This window comes from Thunnus albacares, chromosome 5 (genome assembly GCF_914725855.1).
Source record: "Thunnus albacares chromosome 5, fThuAlb1.1, whole genome shotgun sequence".
In the NCBI taxonomy this organism is placed as follows: Eukaryota; Metazoa; Chordata; class Actinopteri; order Scombriformes; family Scombridae; genus Thunnus; species Thunnus albacares.
Window position 1 is genome coordinate 11169778 of NC_058110.1, and position 20896 is coordinate 11190673.

A 20896-nucleotide genomic window follows, 5' to 3' on the forward strand; every position below is an offset into this window, starting at 1 on the left:
ACTGAGTTTTCCCAGGCCTTTCTGGCAGAGATGGAATATCTACCATTTGGGTTTTATATGGGTACAAAGGGTGGGAACACTTTACAAACCATAACCACCATAATAACCTAGTGGCACCGTTTCGCTGCCCTCAGGCAAACTTTAAACAATAAAGCTAAGTGTTAGGAAAAGATTGGAACTCAGGGTTTAGATTTTTATTCAAGGTGTTTACGGAAAACACTTCTCTGTGTTGTATCGGTTACAAATTATGTGAAATCAAAATCCTTTGTTTTCCATTCTCTATACAGTGAAACGTACTTAGCCAGCACTTGTTTCATTGCCTTGTTCACTTACAGCTACTTTTTACAGCTGTAATTTGCTCATTAATCTCTGACAATGACAAATGTCTTGCTCCTGTATGAATTAGCTCTCCAGTAAATAAGTTTCCATTCTTCTCCTTTTCTTCTCATTTTCACCCCTTTTGTTTCTACATTTTCCTATCATCCTGTGAATTCACACACAAACAGCGGAGTCCTCACCTCCTCCACAGTGAGCGAGGCGTTGACGTCCCCGTACAGCGACCTGAACTTGGCCAGCTCCTCCTTCATGGCCTCGCTGTCCTTCGCCAGTTTGGTCAGCTTCTTGCACATCAGGGCTGATTCTTCTTTGGCAAAGTGGAGCTGACATTTCAGGTCTGAACTGTCCTCCTGCAGTGACGGGAGAGAGAGAGAGAGAGAGAGCACTGAAGTGATGTTGATTCAAAAACTGCTGTGTAACAGAGAGGATGACATACATACACAATCATCACGCACAAGTACAGATGTCGTTTTATGTCTGGAACAAGTGCCGAAACAATCAGTCAGTTAATTGACAGTAATTTAAATAATTGATTTAAGCAATTCATCAAATAAAAAAGTCAGACATTTGTTGGTTCCAGCTTCTGTCAGATTCATTATGTGAGAACTGAATCTCATTTGTTCAGACAAAATAAGTGTTTGGAAGACGACACGGGCATTTGTGATGAGCAATTAATCAATTAACTGGATAATAGGGAAACTAATGAGGAAAAGAATCAGTTTGTGCTACTCTGGTCTGAACTGTTTGAGTAAAGAGGGGATGCTGAAAGGAAATATGAGGTAAGAATGCTTCTGATGATAAAACATGTTCGTTTCTGCACACTGTGTATGATGCAGACTTCCTCTGAGGCAATCAGCAAAGTATTTATCTCTTTTAACCAATAATTGCACCAAACTCAGTCAAAATTGAACCAATTCACTTCAACCAATGAATGAATAAATGACGACATGATGTTAAAAAAAGTGAAAAGTTCAGGGTAAAATGCAACATTTTCTTTAGTTTTGTGATTTCCCTGCATCAGTGCTGTTTTAGATATAATATGTAACTCACAGGCAGACAAATGAAGATTCCTGTCAAGTTTACCTACAATTAATACAAATGAGCTGTGTCTGAGATGTATTGTAAGATGAAATAAATGAGTGATTAAACAATGTCCCTTTTGTGTAATTTCCCAGAATTGTGTATAAGGAAGAAAGAATGCTGATTTAACAGATAGACACACAACACTTCCTTCAACTCAGAGTGAGAGTAGATATGAATCTTCTCCCTGCGGTTAAGACAAACAAGGAGACAAACAAGGAGACAAACAAGGAGAGGAGGGCACTTCTATCCTGGCAGAGACAGTATATAGAGATGGACAGAGAAACTGACAGGTAGGGAGACGGCTGCTGAAACACATGCAGAAAGTAAAAACTACAGACAAACACACACGCATGCAGGACGCACAACAAGCTGACCAGTCAGATGCTCAGCTTGGAATCCGCAACCGTCAGATCCATCTAGACTGACAACTGGACAACGTTAGAGGTCAAATGTGAAAAGATTTTTGCTGAATTCTGTCTTATGTTCTGTAAAATTTGAGTATTTTTCAAACCACCAATATGAATGTTTATTTTCAGTGAGGTTTTGGCTTCATCCCTGACAACTTTTTGCTCGTACTGCCAGTTGAACAGAAGCCACAATCCTTTACAGTCCTGCAACTCGACTGGGATGAATTGGCTTTTCATTCTATTTAAAATCGCCTTGAACTTAAAAACTAATGACAAAGCACTATCTGACTAACTTGCGGCTTTCAGCGACCAAATGGTGAGGTCAGAATCGTGCTGTGTTGGTTCCTCAAGAGGCTTTTACTAAAAAACAACACAAAGGAAACAGAGAAACTCCAGGCAAACACACTCGTTAGTGGTTCGCCTCAGACGTCATCTAGAATCTGAACTAAATATCGACTTTCTTTGGGATTTAAAAAAAAACTTAGAAGACTTAAACAAGTTGACAAATGAGACTGAGCAAATACACTACGCTACTTAGTGGAACCAGTATCATAGTTACTGTGTGACTTTAAACCCGCAATAATTCATATTTCTATTTAAAATGAGACTATGTATTTTTTGCACAGCAGCCACTGTAGTCACAAGTGGTAATTATGGTAAATACTAAAACATAGTGGAGCAGTAGCACACGTAGAGATTAACCATTATGTCAGTAAAGTGACTCAATACTGTCAGTTACACAGCAATATATCATATATCTCAAGTTTTTTTAACATTAGTGTATTATTTCTTATGAATTCAACTTTTAAAAGTGATAGTTTGACATTTTGGAAAATACACTTATTTGCTTTCTTGCCAGGAGTTAGCTGAGAAGATTGATACCACACACATCTGTATGGTAAATATGTAGCTGGAGCCAACAGCTGGTTAGCTTAGCTTAGCTTAGCATAAAGACCAATACCAATATTACCTGATTATCATCAGCTCTGCAGCTCTATGATGCGTTTTAGCGTCTTTTAACTTGTTTTGATTTTACGGCACATTTACATGCTTATGTGTCAGTGGGGCTTCTTTCCTGCCTCTTATTTAGAGGTTGTACAAAGTTCACAACTAAAGTATAATAATGCAGATTTTTTAAAAGAAAAAAGACAACAAATTTTAATCATACATGTATCTCTCTCTCATCCCAAACTCAGTTCTAAGTACTACTGACCTGAGGTGACCCTGTGCATCCATTCCTCATAAGCAGCTCTGTGGCTGTATTTGTTTTACAGCCTGTGGAGTGTTTCCAACCACATTAAGCGAGGCGAGGGGGAGCGAATTTACAGCCATTTATGGTATGTGGCTTGGAGAGGAAGCCGAGGCTCGCCTTCGCAGCCAGACAGAGAATTACCTTCCCCGCAAAGCCATTCTGTCTTGACATGTTAGCCCTGTAGGTTTTTAATCTGTATCTGTGTACTTTGCCCCGTAAAACCCGAGCTCATATACTTCTAACTGCTTTAGTGAGTGATTAAAATAAAAAGAAGGGAGGGGGAGTTTGGAAACAGTAAGGTAGAGGAAAAAGTTGCTCATGTTTTGAAGAAGAAAAGAGGCAGAATGAAGACAAGGTAGATTTAAAGTGCAATGCGGAGGCCTGCTCTGTAATACAAATGTAAACAATGACTGGGCATGCAGGGATTACACTAAGCGCAAACACCTGCAGGACAAGATGGAGGGCAGAAAAGAGGGAGAGATGAAGCAAAGATGAGAGGGAATACAGAAAAATGCTGATCTGTCTGTTCATCCTGCACTCAGCGTGTTTGGGCAGATGAATGAGATGATGTGATCCCCAGAGGAAATAGGTCACAGACAACAGACAGACACGCAGACAGCACGACACTGTCATGAGCTGTGAGCAGAGACGCACTTGAAGGACCGAACGTGCGAGATTTCAGACATGGAAGTTGTTATCGGTGACCCCAGACAACCTTGACATGTCTGTGCTGAGTAGATAGTAAAACATTTGTTTCAGGGAGGATTCTGCAAATGAAACTGACAAATAACCGTTTATCTCCTGAAGCTGCGGTGTTGTGGTTTATATGCAAAATCAGTTAACACTGCAGTGACGGTACAAACATGTTACTGTATGTCAAACATGTGTAGATGTTTCCTGCCTGCCTCATATAAAGGATTAAGGTACCACGAAAGGAAAAAGTAGACTCTTTGTCATTGATTAATTTGATTTAATTGGTTCTGATTGTGCTGATTGATTCCTGTTCTTATCAAATCCTGATTCTGGTTCTTGTCACAACATTTAAGTGTGAAAAGAAATCAAAATATGTAAAAGATGAAAATTACATTTGAATTACATTCAGATTTAGGCTTTCATAAACAGTTATCTGTCATAAATGACAAAATATTTTGTGATCAATTTTGATTAAAGGGTAAAATGAAGGAAAATCTTTTATTTCCATGAGTTTTTACTTTAATTTGATGCCCTGCTACTAGCTGGCTGCAGGGCATTATGATTAGACATCAAAAAGGCTTCATTCCTCTTTCAAAGTGATGAGATTTCACTTTGGGTAATACGCTTGTTTGCTTTCTTGCTGAGAGTAAGATCGACACCACTCTCAGTTAGTTAGTTAGCTAAGCTTAGCATACAGACTGGAAACAGCTAGTCTGGATCTGTCTAAAGGTGAGAAAATGTGCAGCATCTCTAAAGTTCATTAATTTACTGCACAAAACAGCGTTTTCAGGTGATCATGACTATTTTTTGTGTCGGCGCACTAACTTGATACAACTTTATTCTATGTAATATTGAACCGTCTATAATAAACATCGTATTATATAAAGGAGAATCATACAATAATGTTTGATGATTAGGAGAAACTGGTTTACTGCCTAATAAAGCAAATAAATCTAAATAACTTCTGGACAGCAGTGACAATAATACTGGGTTTAAAACTAATGAACAATTTATTCTGTCTATCCAACACAGAGAAAACCTTGTTATTGACTGTAATATTGATGTCAATCAATTTCTACCTCTCTTCATTCTCTCGTTAACTTGCCACACTTTCAACACATCTTCTTTCTCTCTATCCATCCTTTACTATTCATCTCTGGTGTTTTTCTCTCTTGCTCTTCTTCTAACCTGCAGGTGTTTCGACTCAACACACAGCTTTGTCAGTAATACATATCCCTCTCTTATCCTATGTGCTGCGTGTGTCAGATCAATGTCAGTCTCTCTCCAGGTTTAAGTGTCTTTAAGGTTTAGTTGCTGAAACTGCACTTTGTTACTCCTATTGATTTGTTAGACCGTCTGGGGATAAACCTAGCTGTGTGTAAGTGTGTGTGTGTGTGTGTGTGTATATGTGTGTGTGTACCTGTGGACCGGGCTTCTTGTCAGGTTTGTTGTTGGGTCGTGCTCCTCTTTTCTTCTGGGAGTTCTGCAACAGAGAGACACACAGAGTCTCATTATAGGAAGGCATGACACCACCTCGGCTGTTTCAGTAAGGTTCAGAATAAATTCAGTCAGATACAAAAACAGACAGAGCGACAGGATGAGCTGCAGGAGAAATGGAAGTAATCACAATCGCAAATATACACCTAGGATGTCTGCTCTTTTCAATAAATTACTTTCCAAGTCAATAGCTTTGCATATGACCCGACACTATATATATATTCAAACAAGTGTGTTCTTGATTTTCTTTTGAATTTTGTCTGTCAGTACAATACATCCATAGTGAACCGCATGTGTCTTTGTAACTAGAGATGCACCAATACTGATATCGGATATCAGTCCAACACTGACTCAAATAACTGGATCAGGTATCGGTGACAATGGGCCGATCTGATATCAAGTACCGTTATTTTAATAAATAGCAGTTCAGTACATTGATATCTATGTATTTATTTGTTACATTTTGTTTTACAAAGTTAGTAAAGCAATGTTTAAGTCAAGCCTTACACATAAAAGAATGATGCCAGTCTCTTCTACACAGTGAGACATACAGCTTATTAATTAAACACTGGTATCTGATTGGTACTCTGTATCGGCTGCTACCCAAAGCCCAGGTATCGGTATTTCACTTCTCAGTATATCATCCAGTGTATGTTTAATATTAAACACAATAAATGTGTCAGGGTCAAACTTATTGTGACACCTTGGCAGCCTCTATTACACATCTGTGGTATTTTCAGTGCTAGTTTTTGCTAAAAAAAAACTTGAACCTCCCTCCCCCTCCTCCCGTTCTCCCCCCTCCTCCCTCCAGCTCCTCCAGCACCTCTCCCACTCATGCTGCGCTCCAGATGTCATTGCTATGGTGATGTTGATCATTCCCATGGTGATTTTAATCACCACGGCGGTGCTGATAAGAGCGTGGAATTACAGCTGCGAGGTGGAGGTACAACAGAGAGAGAGAGAGAGAGAGAGAGAGAGAGAGAGAGAGAGTGAGAGAGAGGGAGAGAGAGAGAGATAGAGAAAGGTACACAAAGGGAAAATGGAACGAATGAAAAAATAAGTGAGATATAAGACTTGAATGAAAAGCACGGATACTCATACACACACATTCACACACACCATCTTCTGTTCATCCAAGTGTCTGCCCAGTGAATTAGACTCTCATAAATCATCATCCTTCCCTCTCTTTCAAGCCAAAACCAGTCACACACACACACACACACACACACACACACACACACTAGGACAGACGCTGCAGTGCAAGTAGTTAAGCTCATCTGGCTCAGTCCGTATCCATGGAAACAAGCTACCCTCTCCGCAATGAACCCCCGACAACAAAAGAAAGAAACGGAGCGACGGAAGGAATGAAAAGGTGAGAGAGGAGGACAGAAATATAAAAATAAATAATACCTGGGTCATTTTAAAAATATATATTTAGGTGTATTTTCCAAAAATGTAAACTTAGCATGTTTGAAGTGAATCGTTCACATTCTGTAACCTTCGAACACTGACAACATTTCTGAACAATTCTTCTCTTGTCGAGCTGGACTTGCAGTGCAGCATCAGCATGGAGGGCATTTGCTTATTTGTCAGATTTTTTCTTTCCACAAGTCTGTCTGTGTCAGTCTCCTCCCTCCCTCCCTCACCACTGCTCTACTCTCATCCCTTCATCACTCTTTGGGCTATTTCCTGACCTTTTAATTTTTCATCTCCCGCTGTCCTTCCCTCCCTAAATCCCTCCCCTCCCTCTCTCTCAGTCTCCTAACCCACTTTAAGATCAGTTTATCAGCATGCAAACAGTCTATTAATGGCTCTAAACTCACTGATCAATAAGCCTGCCTGGTAATGGAACCATTGATTCTGGCTGGAGGTTGAACAGATGTCGGAACTATCGGATCGGACGTTCAGCTGAGCGGCGTTCGGGTTCGATTGGAAAAAGATGGCGATGAATTTGTGCTAGACTCTTGAGAGGAAGCTCGTGACACTGAATATAACACTTTTGTTTCATTTGCATGAATAATTCTTGATTTCTCACCGAGAGAAGAAGTTGCCTGATCTGCCAAACAACTGTGTGAACAAAAGCCTTTTATGGGATAAAAATAGACACCTGTGAGCTGACTGAAACATAGTCTCTCATTATAGTGACTTTAGAAGAGTAAATGACATAAGAATACCACCAAAGAGGTACTCTTACATCACTAACTGGGGCGGGGCCAGCATGGACAGTAGTATGTAAAATATCAAACGCTAGATGCAGCGTTCCTGTATTTCCTTCTGTATAATATCGTTATGGAACTGTTGACATTTTGGATCATACAAACACATTTACGAGTACAATCTAGATTTTAGTAACTCCTGGTGGATCCTTCATAGTGAGAAAGACAGTAACGCATTACATGTTTATATCTATGTAACATTTGATCCATTATTCATCTAAATACACTATATTCATTGATGCAGTCTTAATTATTGTGTCTTTGATACAGCTGCAGTGTATTTTGGGGAGCCTTCTTTAATCTGCGTTCTAGTTTTTCCACTTCTTTAACTTCAATGAACTGCCAAAAAGTTACCAGGATTGTGAATCAGCTGTCTGAACTTCCTGGCTGTGACTCTACATACTGTAAAATACCAAATACTGTAGCAGCCTGAACCACAAAAGTCTGACTCAGTTTGTTAAACCGCTGCTTAAAATGACAATAATCTGCCTGAAATGTGAGTCACCTCCGACTACGTGTTGCGTCAGCAGGCAGTTTCCTGAACAGTCAGTTTGATGTTTAAACTTGGGAACCGCTGGCTGAACTAGAAACAAAATGGCTAAAATAATGAAAAAAATGTAACTAATGATTACATTTGTAAATATATATTCCTACTAATCAAGTATTGCACCTTCTTTTATCCTCCTGCTGTGTTGTACCTGACACTACAACACTGTTTTCTTTCTTTCTTTCTTTATTTCTAGGATGCTTCTTGATTTCCTGTCACATACCTGATGTGTACAACTAATTCTCGCTTCATATTTTTGCAACATTACTGAAGTATACTGGGGAATGTTTATTATTTATTGTGTAAAATGTATTATGTTAACACACAAACACACACTTGGAGACCAGAGCCTGGTTCTCATGTTTCTCAGCCATCGGGTGTAAAGTGACACTGTAGATAAGACATGACATATTCAACAGCTTCTGACTCCTCTGTCCTCTGCTTTCCAAGCAGTAGCAAAGGATTTCTGAGGCAACATTTCACAATAATACTGCTGGCACTGGTAGCAAAATAGAAAGATAGATAGATTTTCAATGACATTAATGCACGCTGAGACCTCCCCCGCCTCACTGAACTGAAGAGAAACCGATAAGGACAAGAGACGAAAAGAGGAAGAGGTGGTCAATGAGAAGAATATAGTGAGACAGATAACAACAGTGATGGCATAGTGAGAAAAAGGGAGAGTGAAAGAGAGAGAGATGTTGTCATTCCTCTGTCATGGATGAGGAGGCACAACGCTGTGAACTCTCGTCCTTCCATTTCGATCTGATCTGCAGCTCGACCAGCCGTGACACACCGGCTAGAGAGCGGGGCGGCATCAAACACACCGAGAGACTTGATGAAAGAGGAGGAGAGGAGAGGAGAGGAGAGGACGGGGGCTGTGAGGAAAGTTAGGAAAGTCTGGAGAGAAAACAGGATGTTGAAACTCTGACATAGAAAACATGACAGCAGCAAGGTTATGAAAACTATGATGAAACTCAGAATAAGGGAAAGGTGGAAGCAAGTATGCTCAGAAATGTAAACATTCAAAGGGTGAAACATTATGGGGAATGAAAATAATGATGGTGAAGAGAAAAACTAAAGTGAGAAAGTCCCGGATGTCCCAGCCGTTCCCACAAGCATTTGAATGCATCCTAATTATTGTTCTGGAAAAAAAGAACAACAACTTCTAAAATCTGGATCAACAAAAACAGAGAAACTATCAGTCCATCAAACTGCAACTTCATCTGGTCGTAACGTTCGTTCAAACAGCTGAAAACAGACAGAGACTAATGGAAACTGCACCTTTGCTGCCACCTCCACATGTACAACACACTGACAAAAATATTGAAAACTGTTGCATTGAGATGTTATTTCTGCTGTCTGGGCGCCGGACTGGAGCAAAGGACCGTAATCTTTTACAGCGTGCTGATGTGGTTATGGAATGGAAATGGTTTTAACAGCTAGTCAGGTTACGGCCTGTCACACAGGTTAACTGATAATAGATCAGATCACTCTCTGAGAACGGCAGAGTGAGAGAGGTAGCAGCACGGAAATCTGATTTGCTTTCAGTACAGACTCACTCGAACCAACCAGGCATGAAATCCCGAGAGCTACACAGCAGACAGGAGAAGACTTGCGGTTTGAAATAAATTTTAATGTGTCCAACTGCCTCTGGTATTTTCCTTTCCTGTTTCCAAGAGGGGACATGTGGAGGCAGCTGAGGACCTTTTACTGACCTTTAAGTGTGTTACTTGCATATAAACTTTACTCGCTTACTTATTAAAATCCTATTCATGATTTAAGGTTTCAAGCTGACTTTCCTACCTGGTGAGAATATGTTTATTCACTTTCCCTCCCACGATGAGTTGAGAAGATGAATAATACTCTAATGTCTTTGCATAAAGTATGTAGCTGGATCTGGGAGGTAGTTAGCTTAGCTTAGCTTAGCATAAAGACTGGAAGTAGAGGGAAACAGCTAGCTTGGCTCTCTCCAAACCTTTAACAATATGCCAGCCAGCACCTCTAAAGCTGACATGACAGTTCATATCCATCCACCCAGCACTCCTGACTCATCTAACTCTTCCCAAAATGTTGAACTATTCCTCCAGTATTCACCATATAGACAGATATATATATATAAGAATAACCCACCATGTTGGCTGGTTACCTTCTGAGGTGATAATATCTCTTGTTTCCTAACACAAACAGCATGGGAAACATGCAAAGGTGAAATTTTAAAACCACTGTCTGGTTTCAAAGCTCCTTGTAGGTGAACCGTACAGTATGTTTCAGACGCAGCTGTGGCTTTTTGCTTTGCAGTGATTTCATGGATTTCCAGTGGCTGTTCATGACAAAACAGTTGTCCTTGGCATGGAAACACCACATTTTAGGCTGCACATTCAATATAAGAACCCTCAATTATTCTGAAGAAAATAGCATCCAGAGTTAGTGGTGATATTATATTTCCAAAGCTCTGCACTAAAATACTTGCAGCTCTTTTAGTAGCACAATAACCACCAACACACTGCAAACTCAAATTTTAAGTCATAAGATTTTCATTTTATAATAATAATAATATTGGATTCTGGAAAAAAAAAAAAATCAGGCACTGAAATACTACAGAGTAAATATTTTCCTGTGAGGGCAGAAATTAGATCAGATTGCTAGAATACTGAGTGAAAGCGTGTGTTTGTGTGTGCACATAAAGAGAGTGTGGGTTGCTGGATAGAAAATTGATTTATTTGAAGTGCAGCAACACAGACACACACACACACACACACACACACACACACACACACACACACACACACTCTCTCTCTCTCTCTCTCGAAGGCAATCTCAGCCTGAAAGAAAAGGACACTCACGTCTCATAATCGCCACCACACACTGGAACAAAGAGTCTACACAACCCAACTCACAATGGGTTGCATAACCAGGGTGTGTGTCCGAGTCTGTGTGTGTGTGTGTATGTGTGTCAGATAAGGATACATGGAAGAAAAGAGGAAGAGAGGAGTGACGAGGGACACAAAGAGGAAGATAATTAGACAGCACCACTGCTGTCCCACTGCTGCTAACAAAACACAACAAATCAGAGCTGCAGAGCTCACTTAGCTTCCACAAATTCTTGATTCAACTCATTAATGAGGACAGAAAAGCAATGAATCCTGTTTTATCTCTCTTTTCCTTTTTTTGAAAATTTCCTTATGGCATTAATAAGCAAATTGAATGAATATATAGACACTTTCCTGCTCAAATCCTGCTATTTACTCAGTAAAAATCGCTCATGTGACAATACAAATGCTTGTAATGTTGCGAGCTGATTGTAACATCTCTTAGTCACAGTTTTCACTGAATTCCAAGGATGCAAATGCAGCATTAAGCATGCTTTCTGCTAGTTGTCTAGCAGAGGGAAGCAGCTCAGAGGACAACGGAGCGGAGCAGATAAGACGAAAGCGACACCAGCGTTTCCCAAATCCCCCATTCTGCTCAACTCATTACTACACACACTCAGGCTGTTTCCACACGCCGCTGTGTCTCTTACACTTTAACACAGATTTTGCAAAAACATTATAACACTCTGCTAGCGCTGAATTAGGAAATAAACAGCCCGTTTACCGTCAACGCTTCATGCATAAAGCCTCTTTGTCTGCTGTGATGTTGTCGATAAGCCTGGATTGAGGAACAGAAATTAAATATAACAAGCATCAGTCCATTTACTACAAACCAAGAATACTTTACATCACCTTTACTATTCTGCAAACAATACAGCAGTGTTTTAGTAATCTGAGTGCTCCATCAAGCCATTATTCCCTGTTTGTTTTGATTGAATGGTTTGAAAATCTATTTGCACTTTCTTTTTCCGTTGTGTAGATAATACCTCAAAGGAAACATTAAGTCTTAAATAATTTTGTTATCATTATTAGGTATGCAGCACAGACACTGATAAAAAATGAATGCAGACTTTATGTTCAGGGATTACCCGACTCAAACAGGAGTCTGGTGATTCATTTTCACGATTTATAGAAATGAATAAAAACCAACTTCTTGGAATAGAAGAGGAAATATAAAAGTAAACATGATTTGTTGTTAAGTAGACAAAACAAACATAATGGCAAATTAAATTTCCTTTCATTTCTCCTGAGTTAGATGCTTAAAAAGCATCATCATTAGTTGACCTGATTCAGAGTGAGTGGAATGAGTCCGCAAGCCGGAAACAACAAACATGGTCCACTCTGTTTACTTGTCTCTCTGATAGAAGAACTGAGATGTTTATCTGTGAGATGCTCAAACGCTGTGTAATAGTTGAACAAGTAGAATCATAAAGTCAACAAACGGACTCAGTCATGTTAGTCACACAGCTGTATTTATCTAAAGTTTGCTAAACATTAGCTAACATAACCCACCATGAGCTACTGGTCATAGCAGACCATTTAAGACTGTTGTGGGAAAAAGTAGATTTAGCAATGACTTGTTTTATTGCTTATGAATTCAAGTCTTCATTTTAGGACAATTGTGCTATTTCTTCTTTCAAAGGTTACGCTGTGTCACTTTAATATACTTTGATAAAGATGACAAAGCCACAGGACAAGACTGAACCACAGCGAATCATGCATCATTCATGGGAACAGTGTATTTTGACGCTCAGTGTCTCACCATGTAAGATGTTTTTTTTCACACTCTCACACAGCGAGTGGGAGTGGAAGGCAACGAGCTTTCCAAAACCATCAAACTGTTCGGCTCATAAACGCCAGAACGACAGATGAACTCCCAAGGTCCGAGCAAGCTGTCTATTAAAAGGTGTAAACATGATTTAAACGGTCGTTTCCTTGCATGATCTGACAACACTGACTTATTCAGAAAACGGCTCAAGGAAAAATCATGAAAGGAACATCTGGAATACTGAAACATCTTTATTCTTGAACTTAGCCATCAGTTGACGTCAGCTTGGACTTTCTAGTCAAACGCGAAAAACAAAAGCCGTCTTTCTCTCGCTTACACACGCGCACTCAAAGTTACTGTATATGTCATCTCTGCTTCAACACAGTATTTCCCTTTGTGCTGCTTTCACGTCGCCGCGGGGAAGGTGAGAGGATGGAGGGAAAGAGATAGAAATGAGGGAGGAAGAAGGAAGGAAAAGAGCTGAGTAAGCATTTCATAGGTGATGTAGAGGGAGGTGACCAGATTCAACATCGGCCAAAAAAGAAGAGCTAATTTTTAACAATTTAATCCGCTGGCAGGTAAACAATATTCTATTGAACCAGCACCTTGGAAATGCAGTTTGCAGCGATGGATGGATGTGTTTTGGAGCTTTATTTAAGGAGGAGAGGAGGAAAGTGAAGGGAGGAGATGCTGATGAATGAGTATCTGAATCAACAGCCTTTACAAGCCTCACGGGCAGAAAAGAGAAAGCGAGCGACTGCAGACACATGGACTGAAAAATATTAATCTAACCGGTGCCTCCGGTTGTCAGGGAGATAAGGTCATGACCCCGGCAGGCTGAGACAGACAGAATGATTCAAATCAAGTTTTTTTCTCGCAGTGTCTACCGTCTGTACGGTGGAACAATGAAAAGCATCACATCATGTTTGAATTGATTATGTTCAGATTAGATCAATACTGTCTTGTCATTTTATATTAGTGCTTGGGAGCCGTTTGAGCCACATATATTTATATATTCTTATGTTTTTCCTGCCTTGATTACTGGTTGCAGTTTCAACACTAATGATGCATAATGACAGTAGATGTGCATTGCTGAAAATCTTGCTCTTTAAAGACGGAAACGATTAAGAATTATCTATTCATTTCAATAGAAACACAATGATTAGTATAATGTAAATATAAAAACAGAAAGCTTCAAAAAATACAATAACACTGCTACAATTTTCATTCAAATTCCTAATTTTAAGTAGGATTTTGAAAGGATCTGTCTTTGAATTCATCTACCCTGAATCACCCCGACTCCTCCGTCAATTTTAACACTTGAACATGAATTTTATGAACCTATAAAAAGTGCAACCTTCAACTGACCTGAAAACTTCACTAAATCACTCCATTTGTGAGGATTCTGGTTATCAGTGAAGTTTCAAATTAATTTTCTTTGTGTACAGAAAACAATGGGAGCCATTGGCTGCCTGAAACATAGAAAGTCAACCTAAAAAAACACACGATATGCTTTGGAACATGCCCTGAAGCGATGTTTAACACATGCAATTTGTAGTTAATGGTCTAAATCATGCGAAACCACCAGTGTGCTCCTTTAAATAAGAAAACGCCACGAGGAAGAATGAGGAAAATGGTTTCCTGTGAACACTTTAGCGTCTCAAAACTTCACAAAAACCTGTTTCCCGCCACAACTGAACGCACCTTTTCATCACCTCTCCTAAGATGGATTTTCCTGTCACAAATTGGTGTTAATCAATCCACCGCAGGCTTAATGAAAATTCTATGCCTGCGAGATATAAATGATCCGACCCGACTGTGAATTAGCCGCCGCTTTCTGGTAAATAACCTGGAGCTGGACTGATGTGATCCCTGAAGACACACATCAAAGTCCTGCAGCTAAAGCTACACTACAGAGGCTTCCCAGCTGTAAGAGCTCGTTTTGTTTCCTATTCATCACATTAGCGTAATGTGAATATGATTATTTAAAAGCATGGCTCTACTTGATGTTTGAAGTATCACGAACATCAACTGAGGCTGGCTTTCAGTGTCTTTCAATGTGTCTGTTGTTGTATTTTTGGGTCGGGCAAATCAACGCCGACGTGATGTAACACAACAGTGATTCAGCTCCACTTGTGTGGATCCGTGCAGCTAAAGCCAAGAGAGTGAATGGTCAATTAGCATGGCATTAGCATACCATTAGCACAGCGACAAAGTGCCGCAAGACCGATAGAGGACGGATACGACACTCTTAAATCTGCAGAGAAGCTACACACACACACACAGATTCGAGTGTATCTCTCTTTCTGTCCTCTGTCTTGTCTTTTCTTCTCTTCAGCTCCATCTTCTCTTTCTCTCCTCCAATAATCTTGACAACAACAGGCTGTATCTGAGCCTCTTTTGTATCTCCTCTTCTGTTTACTTTGGCTCTTCACACACACAAACACACACAAACACACACACACACACACGGAAATGTACAAACAAAGGATAAAGAATCAAGAAAGATAGAAGAAGAAAATGGAAGGAGGAGAGGTGAGGAAGAAAGGATGAATGAAGAAAAGAAAAGAGGGAGGGAGGTGGGGGTGTATTGAGTGGAGGAAGGAGGATTTGCAGGTCTTTGTTACAAGAACCGCTGCTCACTTCCAGCCACTTTCATTAGAAAAAAAGCACGTGTGTATGGCTGCCAATGTGTGTGTGTGTGTGTGTGTGTGTGTGTGTGTGTGTGTCTCCAGACACGCTGCTTATTGAGGCAGTGTGTTAGTAGGTGACCTTGTGCAGACGAACACCCGTGCAAGCACGCCCCCGATGCTTCGTATTGATCTGAATTATTCATGTGTGTGTGTTGTCAACTTGTTCATACGTGTGTGTTGAGCTGTGTCTATATTTTTGTTTGTGCAAGCAAGAAAGGGGTGCGTGTGTAGTATATATGTGTGTGTGTGTGTGTGTGTGTGTGTGTGTGGCAGACATCAACCCTCAACACCAAATGCCTCTCTCACCTCCTTCCTCCCTTCCCCCCCCCCAAATCCCTCCTCAGGGTCCTACTGCCCCTAAACGTCCATTACAGGTCTAATAGTCTAATTTAAAATACAAACAAGCTAATTTCTGGTTTCTGTTTTCTTCAGCTGGCATTAAGGATTATTCTGATCATTTATTTTCATTAACCGATTTATTGTTTAGGCTATAAACTGTCAGAGCATAAGCAGAAAGCCCACAGCAGGCCTCCAGAGATCAATATGTCATCTTTCAAATCTTCTCTGAACGACAGTTATAAAACCCAGAGGGATTCAGTCTGTAGGAGTATGAGATGGACACCGCAAATGCTGAGATTGGATGGAAATGTTGTTAGATAACAATTCATTTTCCATCCAACTGATGCTCTATATAGTAAAGCACATGTCAGATTCTCTGTGTGGTAAGAAACTAAGAGGGCTCAGGGCAAGAAAGCACTTAAAAGAGCAGACTGTTTATCGTCTCTGTCTGTTCAGGGTTATTGGCTGTTGGCTAGTAGTTCATCCGCTCTTCCCTTTGGATTGCTGGGACATTTTTTCCAGTTTGTTCTGGAGGAATGAAATGGGGTTTTTTTTGATCAGAATATACCTGAATATGCAGCCAACACAAACTGCTGCATCAGCAACAACATAAAGTGACCGATATTGTGTGAAAAGGTGTGGAAGATGAGCTGTCAGGCCGGAGAGTGAGGAAATCAGAGCCGCTTTCTTCTGCCATGTCAACTGGCAGATTGTAGCAATAAGAAATATGTTTTGTTTTTCTTATTATGATTCCAATAAAAATACACTAAAATGACTTGTGGTTCTCTCTGACACTTGACAGAGACATCAGTGTATATAAATGAGCTGAGGAGATGAAGGTGGAAGAAGAGGAGGAGCTCAACGTCTGCCGGAGAGATTTTAATATTTGATTGTCTGACCTCCGCTTCTTCAGGAGCAAGGATGCAGCATCCATTTACATCCCCACCCCGCCCCACAACATATCGTCTCGACAACCACAGACCATTACACGTTGCCGTGGCGATGGCTTCTGCAGCCTGTCGCCAAGGCAACCCGCTGGCAACACATTAATGAAAGGAGAGAAGGAGGAGGAAGAGGAGGAAAAGAAGGGGAGGAGAAATAAATGAGGGTAGAAGGAAGGGCCAAGATTGAATGATAAGAGCGTCAGAGGTGGAGAGGAGAGAGAGAGGAAGAGAAAGGATGTAAAGGGGAAGAAAGAGGAGGAGGAGGAGGAGAGGAAGGAAGGTGGATGGATGGAGTGAGAGATAAATCAAAAACAAAGGAAGCAGACCTGCTCTCGACCCGAGGCAGCCTCACCACTTCGAAACCAAACACAAATCATGACTTATGACTACAGTTCATACGACTCTGCCTCTTTATTTGCTCTTGCTTAAAAAAAGCCCTTTGTTAATGAGACACGAGAACGAAATCATTTGCACGCTGCCTCTGAGCAGAATCAGGTGAGCCTGATTTACATAAACACCATTAACAGCAAACTGAAATATGCCTCTGTGCATATTTGATATGTCTGGGTAAAGGAGCAGAGACATGATGACTGAGACGAGCAGAGACTCTGGGAAAATGACGAAATTCTTGCAACAAAGCACTTTTGTGTGTCATGTAAAATTTGTAGGTTTAATAACAATGATGTGATGATGTTTGACATTTCTTGCTCAACTGTAGCTCTGCAAGAACAATAATGGGAAAATGATGAAAATCTTATTGCAAGTTATGAAATATTTCCCTGCCGGGCATCTTTTTCTTGTACTTATTTTCTCTCTGTGCAAAAAAACGCAATATTCCTCTGTGTATATTAATAATATTATGCTGTAATTCTACGGCAAAGCAATGTGAATATACGATAAACATGATCAGTTTAATATCTCCCCACATCTTTGTAAACAAATCACTTGTTCAGCTCGTCCTACCCACCGCTGTTCTCTATTATCATGTATGTGAATTTGAGCACAGCAAAAAGACTGAAAGGATGGTCTGTAGGTGTCATAATGTTTTAATTTTCCCAGTAAAACTGGAAGTATGCTTCTCCAGGCCGCATGTAGGTGAACATAGACGAGGGTCACTCTGAGACTTTCATGACTGTTTCTTTTATGCTTGTATGTAGTACGTTTAACCTGTGAGCTCGTCTCCGTTTCCACCTCACAATACTGAGTGAATCAACCAATCAACTTTCTTGGTGCGCAGGTCGACGCGTTGTTCATACTTGGAAGTCGTCTCCTCTCTGACTGCGTAGCTTCATAAAGACGTTTACATGTATAATTCCATCTTAGCTAAGAAATATAGGGTGGATACAGAAGCTAAATTGACTTGACTTGAAAAAACGAATTAACAAAAGTCAAAGCCATCTCATAAGGCCGTGATAAAGTGTTGCTATCTTTAGAAAAACAATATCTTAAGTGCTGTCACATGGTACCAAAGGCATTGCTAGGTGGTTGCAAAGGTTAGCAAGTGATTCTTGGTGGTTGCTAGGCTGTTGCTGGTGAGTCTGATTTGGTTGCTAAGGTGTTTGGGGTGGTTATTAGGGTGTTTCATGTCACATAATGTTGCTATGTGGTAGGGCAGTGATCATTAGGTTAATGCTACAGTATGTAGTAGGTGGTTGCCATGGAAATCCAACAGAAAATACAACAGAACGGCTCCACAAGTCTCATAATGTTTTACTATTTTCTATATTGTGTAGTAGAAGCTTCAAACTGAACCCTTTACTGGCACATATGCTGCAGTTTTACAGAAACGAAAGTAAACAACAGACTTTGCACTCGACATCTTGCACTCACATGTCATCACTAAAGCCAGCGACAAAGCACAGCGTGACAGGTTACATGAACGGCCTCATTTAATCACTTTAAACCAAACAAGTCACAGCAACATAAGACATATAAGAGCGACAATATAAAGCAAAAAAATAGTAAGAACGGTTTGTCATTTGAGTCACGATGTGATTAAATCCTACCAGCAATCAAGCCTTCAATTAGTGACACTCTGAGAGGCCTCAACAGGAAATGCTGGTATCCCAGAATCCCCCTCACCTCACACCCCTTTTCACCACTACACCCACTGACTGAATGGATTCTCACCAAGTCGAAATTGCACCGCATTGACATCGAATCTAAACTAATAAGCTTTGAGTCCACAACATCACACCCAGTGTTTTCCAACCTCACCATCGATCTCAACAAAAGGCTAATGGCACAGCTGACCCTGCTGGTTTCAACCAGCACAGATCTTTTCTTATCTGCTGCTGATAAAGGAGTAAACCCTTAAACTACAGCTACACTTGAGTTTATACCTTCGATCCCGTTTATTCCTTCCTTCTTGTTTTAGAAAATCGAGAATGTTGAGAAATAGCGACTAGCTTTCAGTATCCATATCGAATATTATTACAAAATTTCACAGTGAATAACAGTGAACAGAGATTAGATTTCCTCAGCTGAATAAATATATACTGAATAATTTCAAATTCCTTGCCACTCTGCTCAGCTCTAACGTCAACATCTTCTTTTTTATTTTTTATTTTTCTGCAATCATTTTTTAGATTAGAGACTTTGGAAAGATGTAGCTCTGTTTTTCTGGACAGAAGGAGGAAGAGGAATCAGTTCCTTTGAAGGAAGCATTGGCTGTGTCATTTAAGAAAAAGATAAAAATGTAACCAACAGCATACTCAGCTCCAGTAAATAAATAAACTCCCAAAAACTGAACAAATAATGTTTTTGGTCATATGCTGGTATTCTTTGGCGCTGAAAAGCTTCCTTTTCCTGCCACTAGTCATGTCTAAACACATGTGATACTTTTGCAAAAACATTGCTTAGAACATCATAATCTATTGTATTTAAATTAATGAATGAATTAAAACTGTACCTTCCTCACCTTTCTTTAAGGCAAACAGATAATTACAGAGTCTTAAATGGCTGTAAATAGTATTTTGTTTTGCACTTATCTTAATCACAATGTGTTTATTACTCATCCTCCTTCCTCTCTCTCTCTCTTCTCGCTCGCAGGCACCTGAGCTGCCAGCAACTCTTACCACAGAGTCACAGAGAGAAACCATATGTGAGTAAGAACACAGACGCGCACAACACAAGCTTCTCCACCAACACAGAGAGTCTCCATCTGGTGTATGTGACAGAGGGTGTCCCAGCAAAACCACAACACCCCATTGTATCCTATTAATAGAGAGCATCATCTGCTCTGCTGCAGTCAGCCGCTCCGTATCTCACTCAACGCTTTACATTTTAGATAAAAAGCGGCTTCTGTTGAGCTGATACCCTAAAAGCCTCACCTTCACTTCCTAATCAGCGATTGTAGAGTCGGTCGTGACGTGTCGGGAAGTCAGATCCGTAGTAACAAGGCAGGGAGGGAGAAAAATCAAAGACATGGAGAGATTTATTTGTCTTGGTTGTTTTTTCTTTGGTTTTCACAAGATCATAAAATTTCAATGTGTCAAATCTTTGTCGCAGGTCAAAATCAAACCGTGCCTATTAGAAAAGTTTCATAACATCTCAAACAAATTAAACCAACTAATTAAAAAGCAACCACAACTGAGCTGAAGAGGACATTTTTGTTATGCAAAACCATTTGACCTCTCCGCTCAGGAGCTCACACACACACACACACACATATATGAATGCACACACATGCACACGTCTCCATATGGCCAGTGGCTTCTTAATAAACGTGCTTCACAACTTTAATTAGTCCTGATATCTTGTCATACGCGCTTTCACACCTGACACAAACACAATAAGGCGGCAGTGACAGTTAGCAGCATACAGTATGTGTGTGCATGTGTTTATGTGTGTGTGTGTGTGAAGTGAAGCGTGTATAACGGGTTGACCGGGTTGTCCAGTAATTGGCAATGTGAACTGCATCAATTATGTGTGTGTGTGTGTGTGTGTGTGTCACAGTCACTCATTAACAATAGTGATAAAGAGCACAGCAGTAAATATCAGCTGATAGTAACAACTCCATGATAGTAATGTTGTAAAAAAACATGACGTACTGTTAATAGAGACACAAAAGTGATATGAATAATAAAAAAAGTATAAGCAAATATATAAAATACTAATCTTGTCAGTCTGTTCAACATCATATGTTTCCCTTTATTTCCAGTGCTGTAGTGGAAGTCTACTGGAAACCAGTGTGTGTCTCATAAAAGCAGACTAAGTGTTATTAAGCTCCTGTTTGATCTCACTGAC

The 20896-nt window shown here is 40.1% G+C and overlaps 1 protein-coding gene across 4 annotated transcripts in view; it reads right to left on the reverse strand.

Annotated features, from left to right (window-relative positions):
- Positions 1–20896, reverse strand: part of soga1 (suppressor of glucose, autophagy associated 1) — a 106182-nt gene that overhangs the window by 30737 nt on the left and 54549 nt on the right. For all 4 annotated transcript variants that reach the window (XM_044352989.1, XM_044352986.1, XM_044352988.1 and 1 more), the window contains 2 exons: positions 5192–5254; positions 519–686 (listed from right to left, as the gene is read on the reverse strand). In XM_044352989.1, the coding sequence (XP_044208924.1) occupies positions 519–686; positions 5192–5254 (231 nt within the window). The remainder of the gene's footprint in view (positions 1–518; positions 687–5191; positions 5255–20896) is intronic.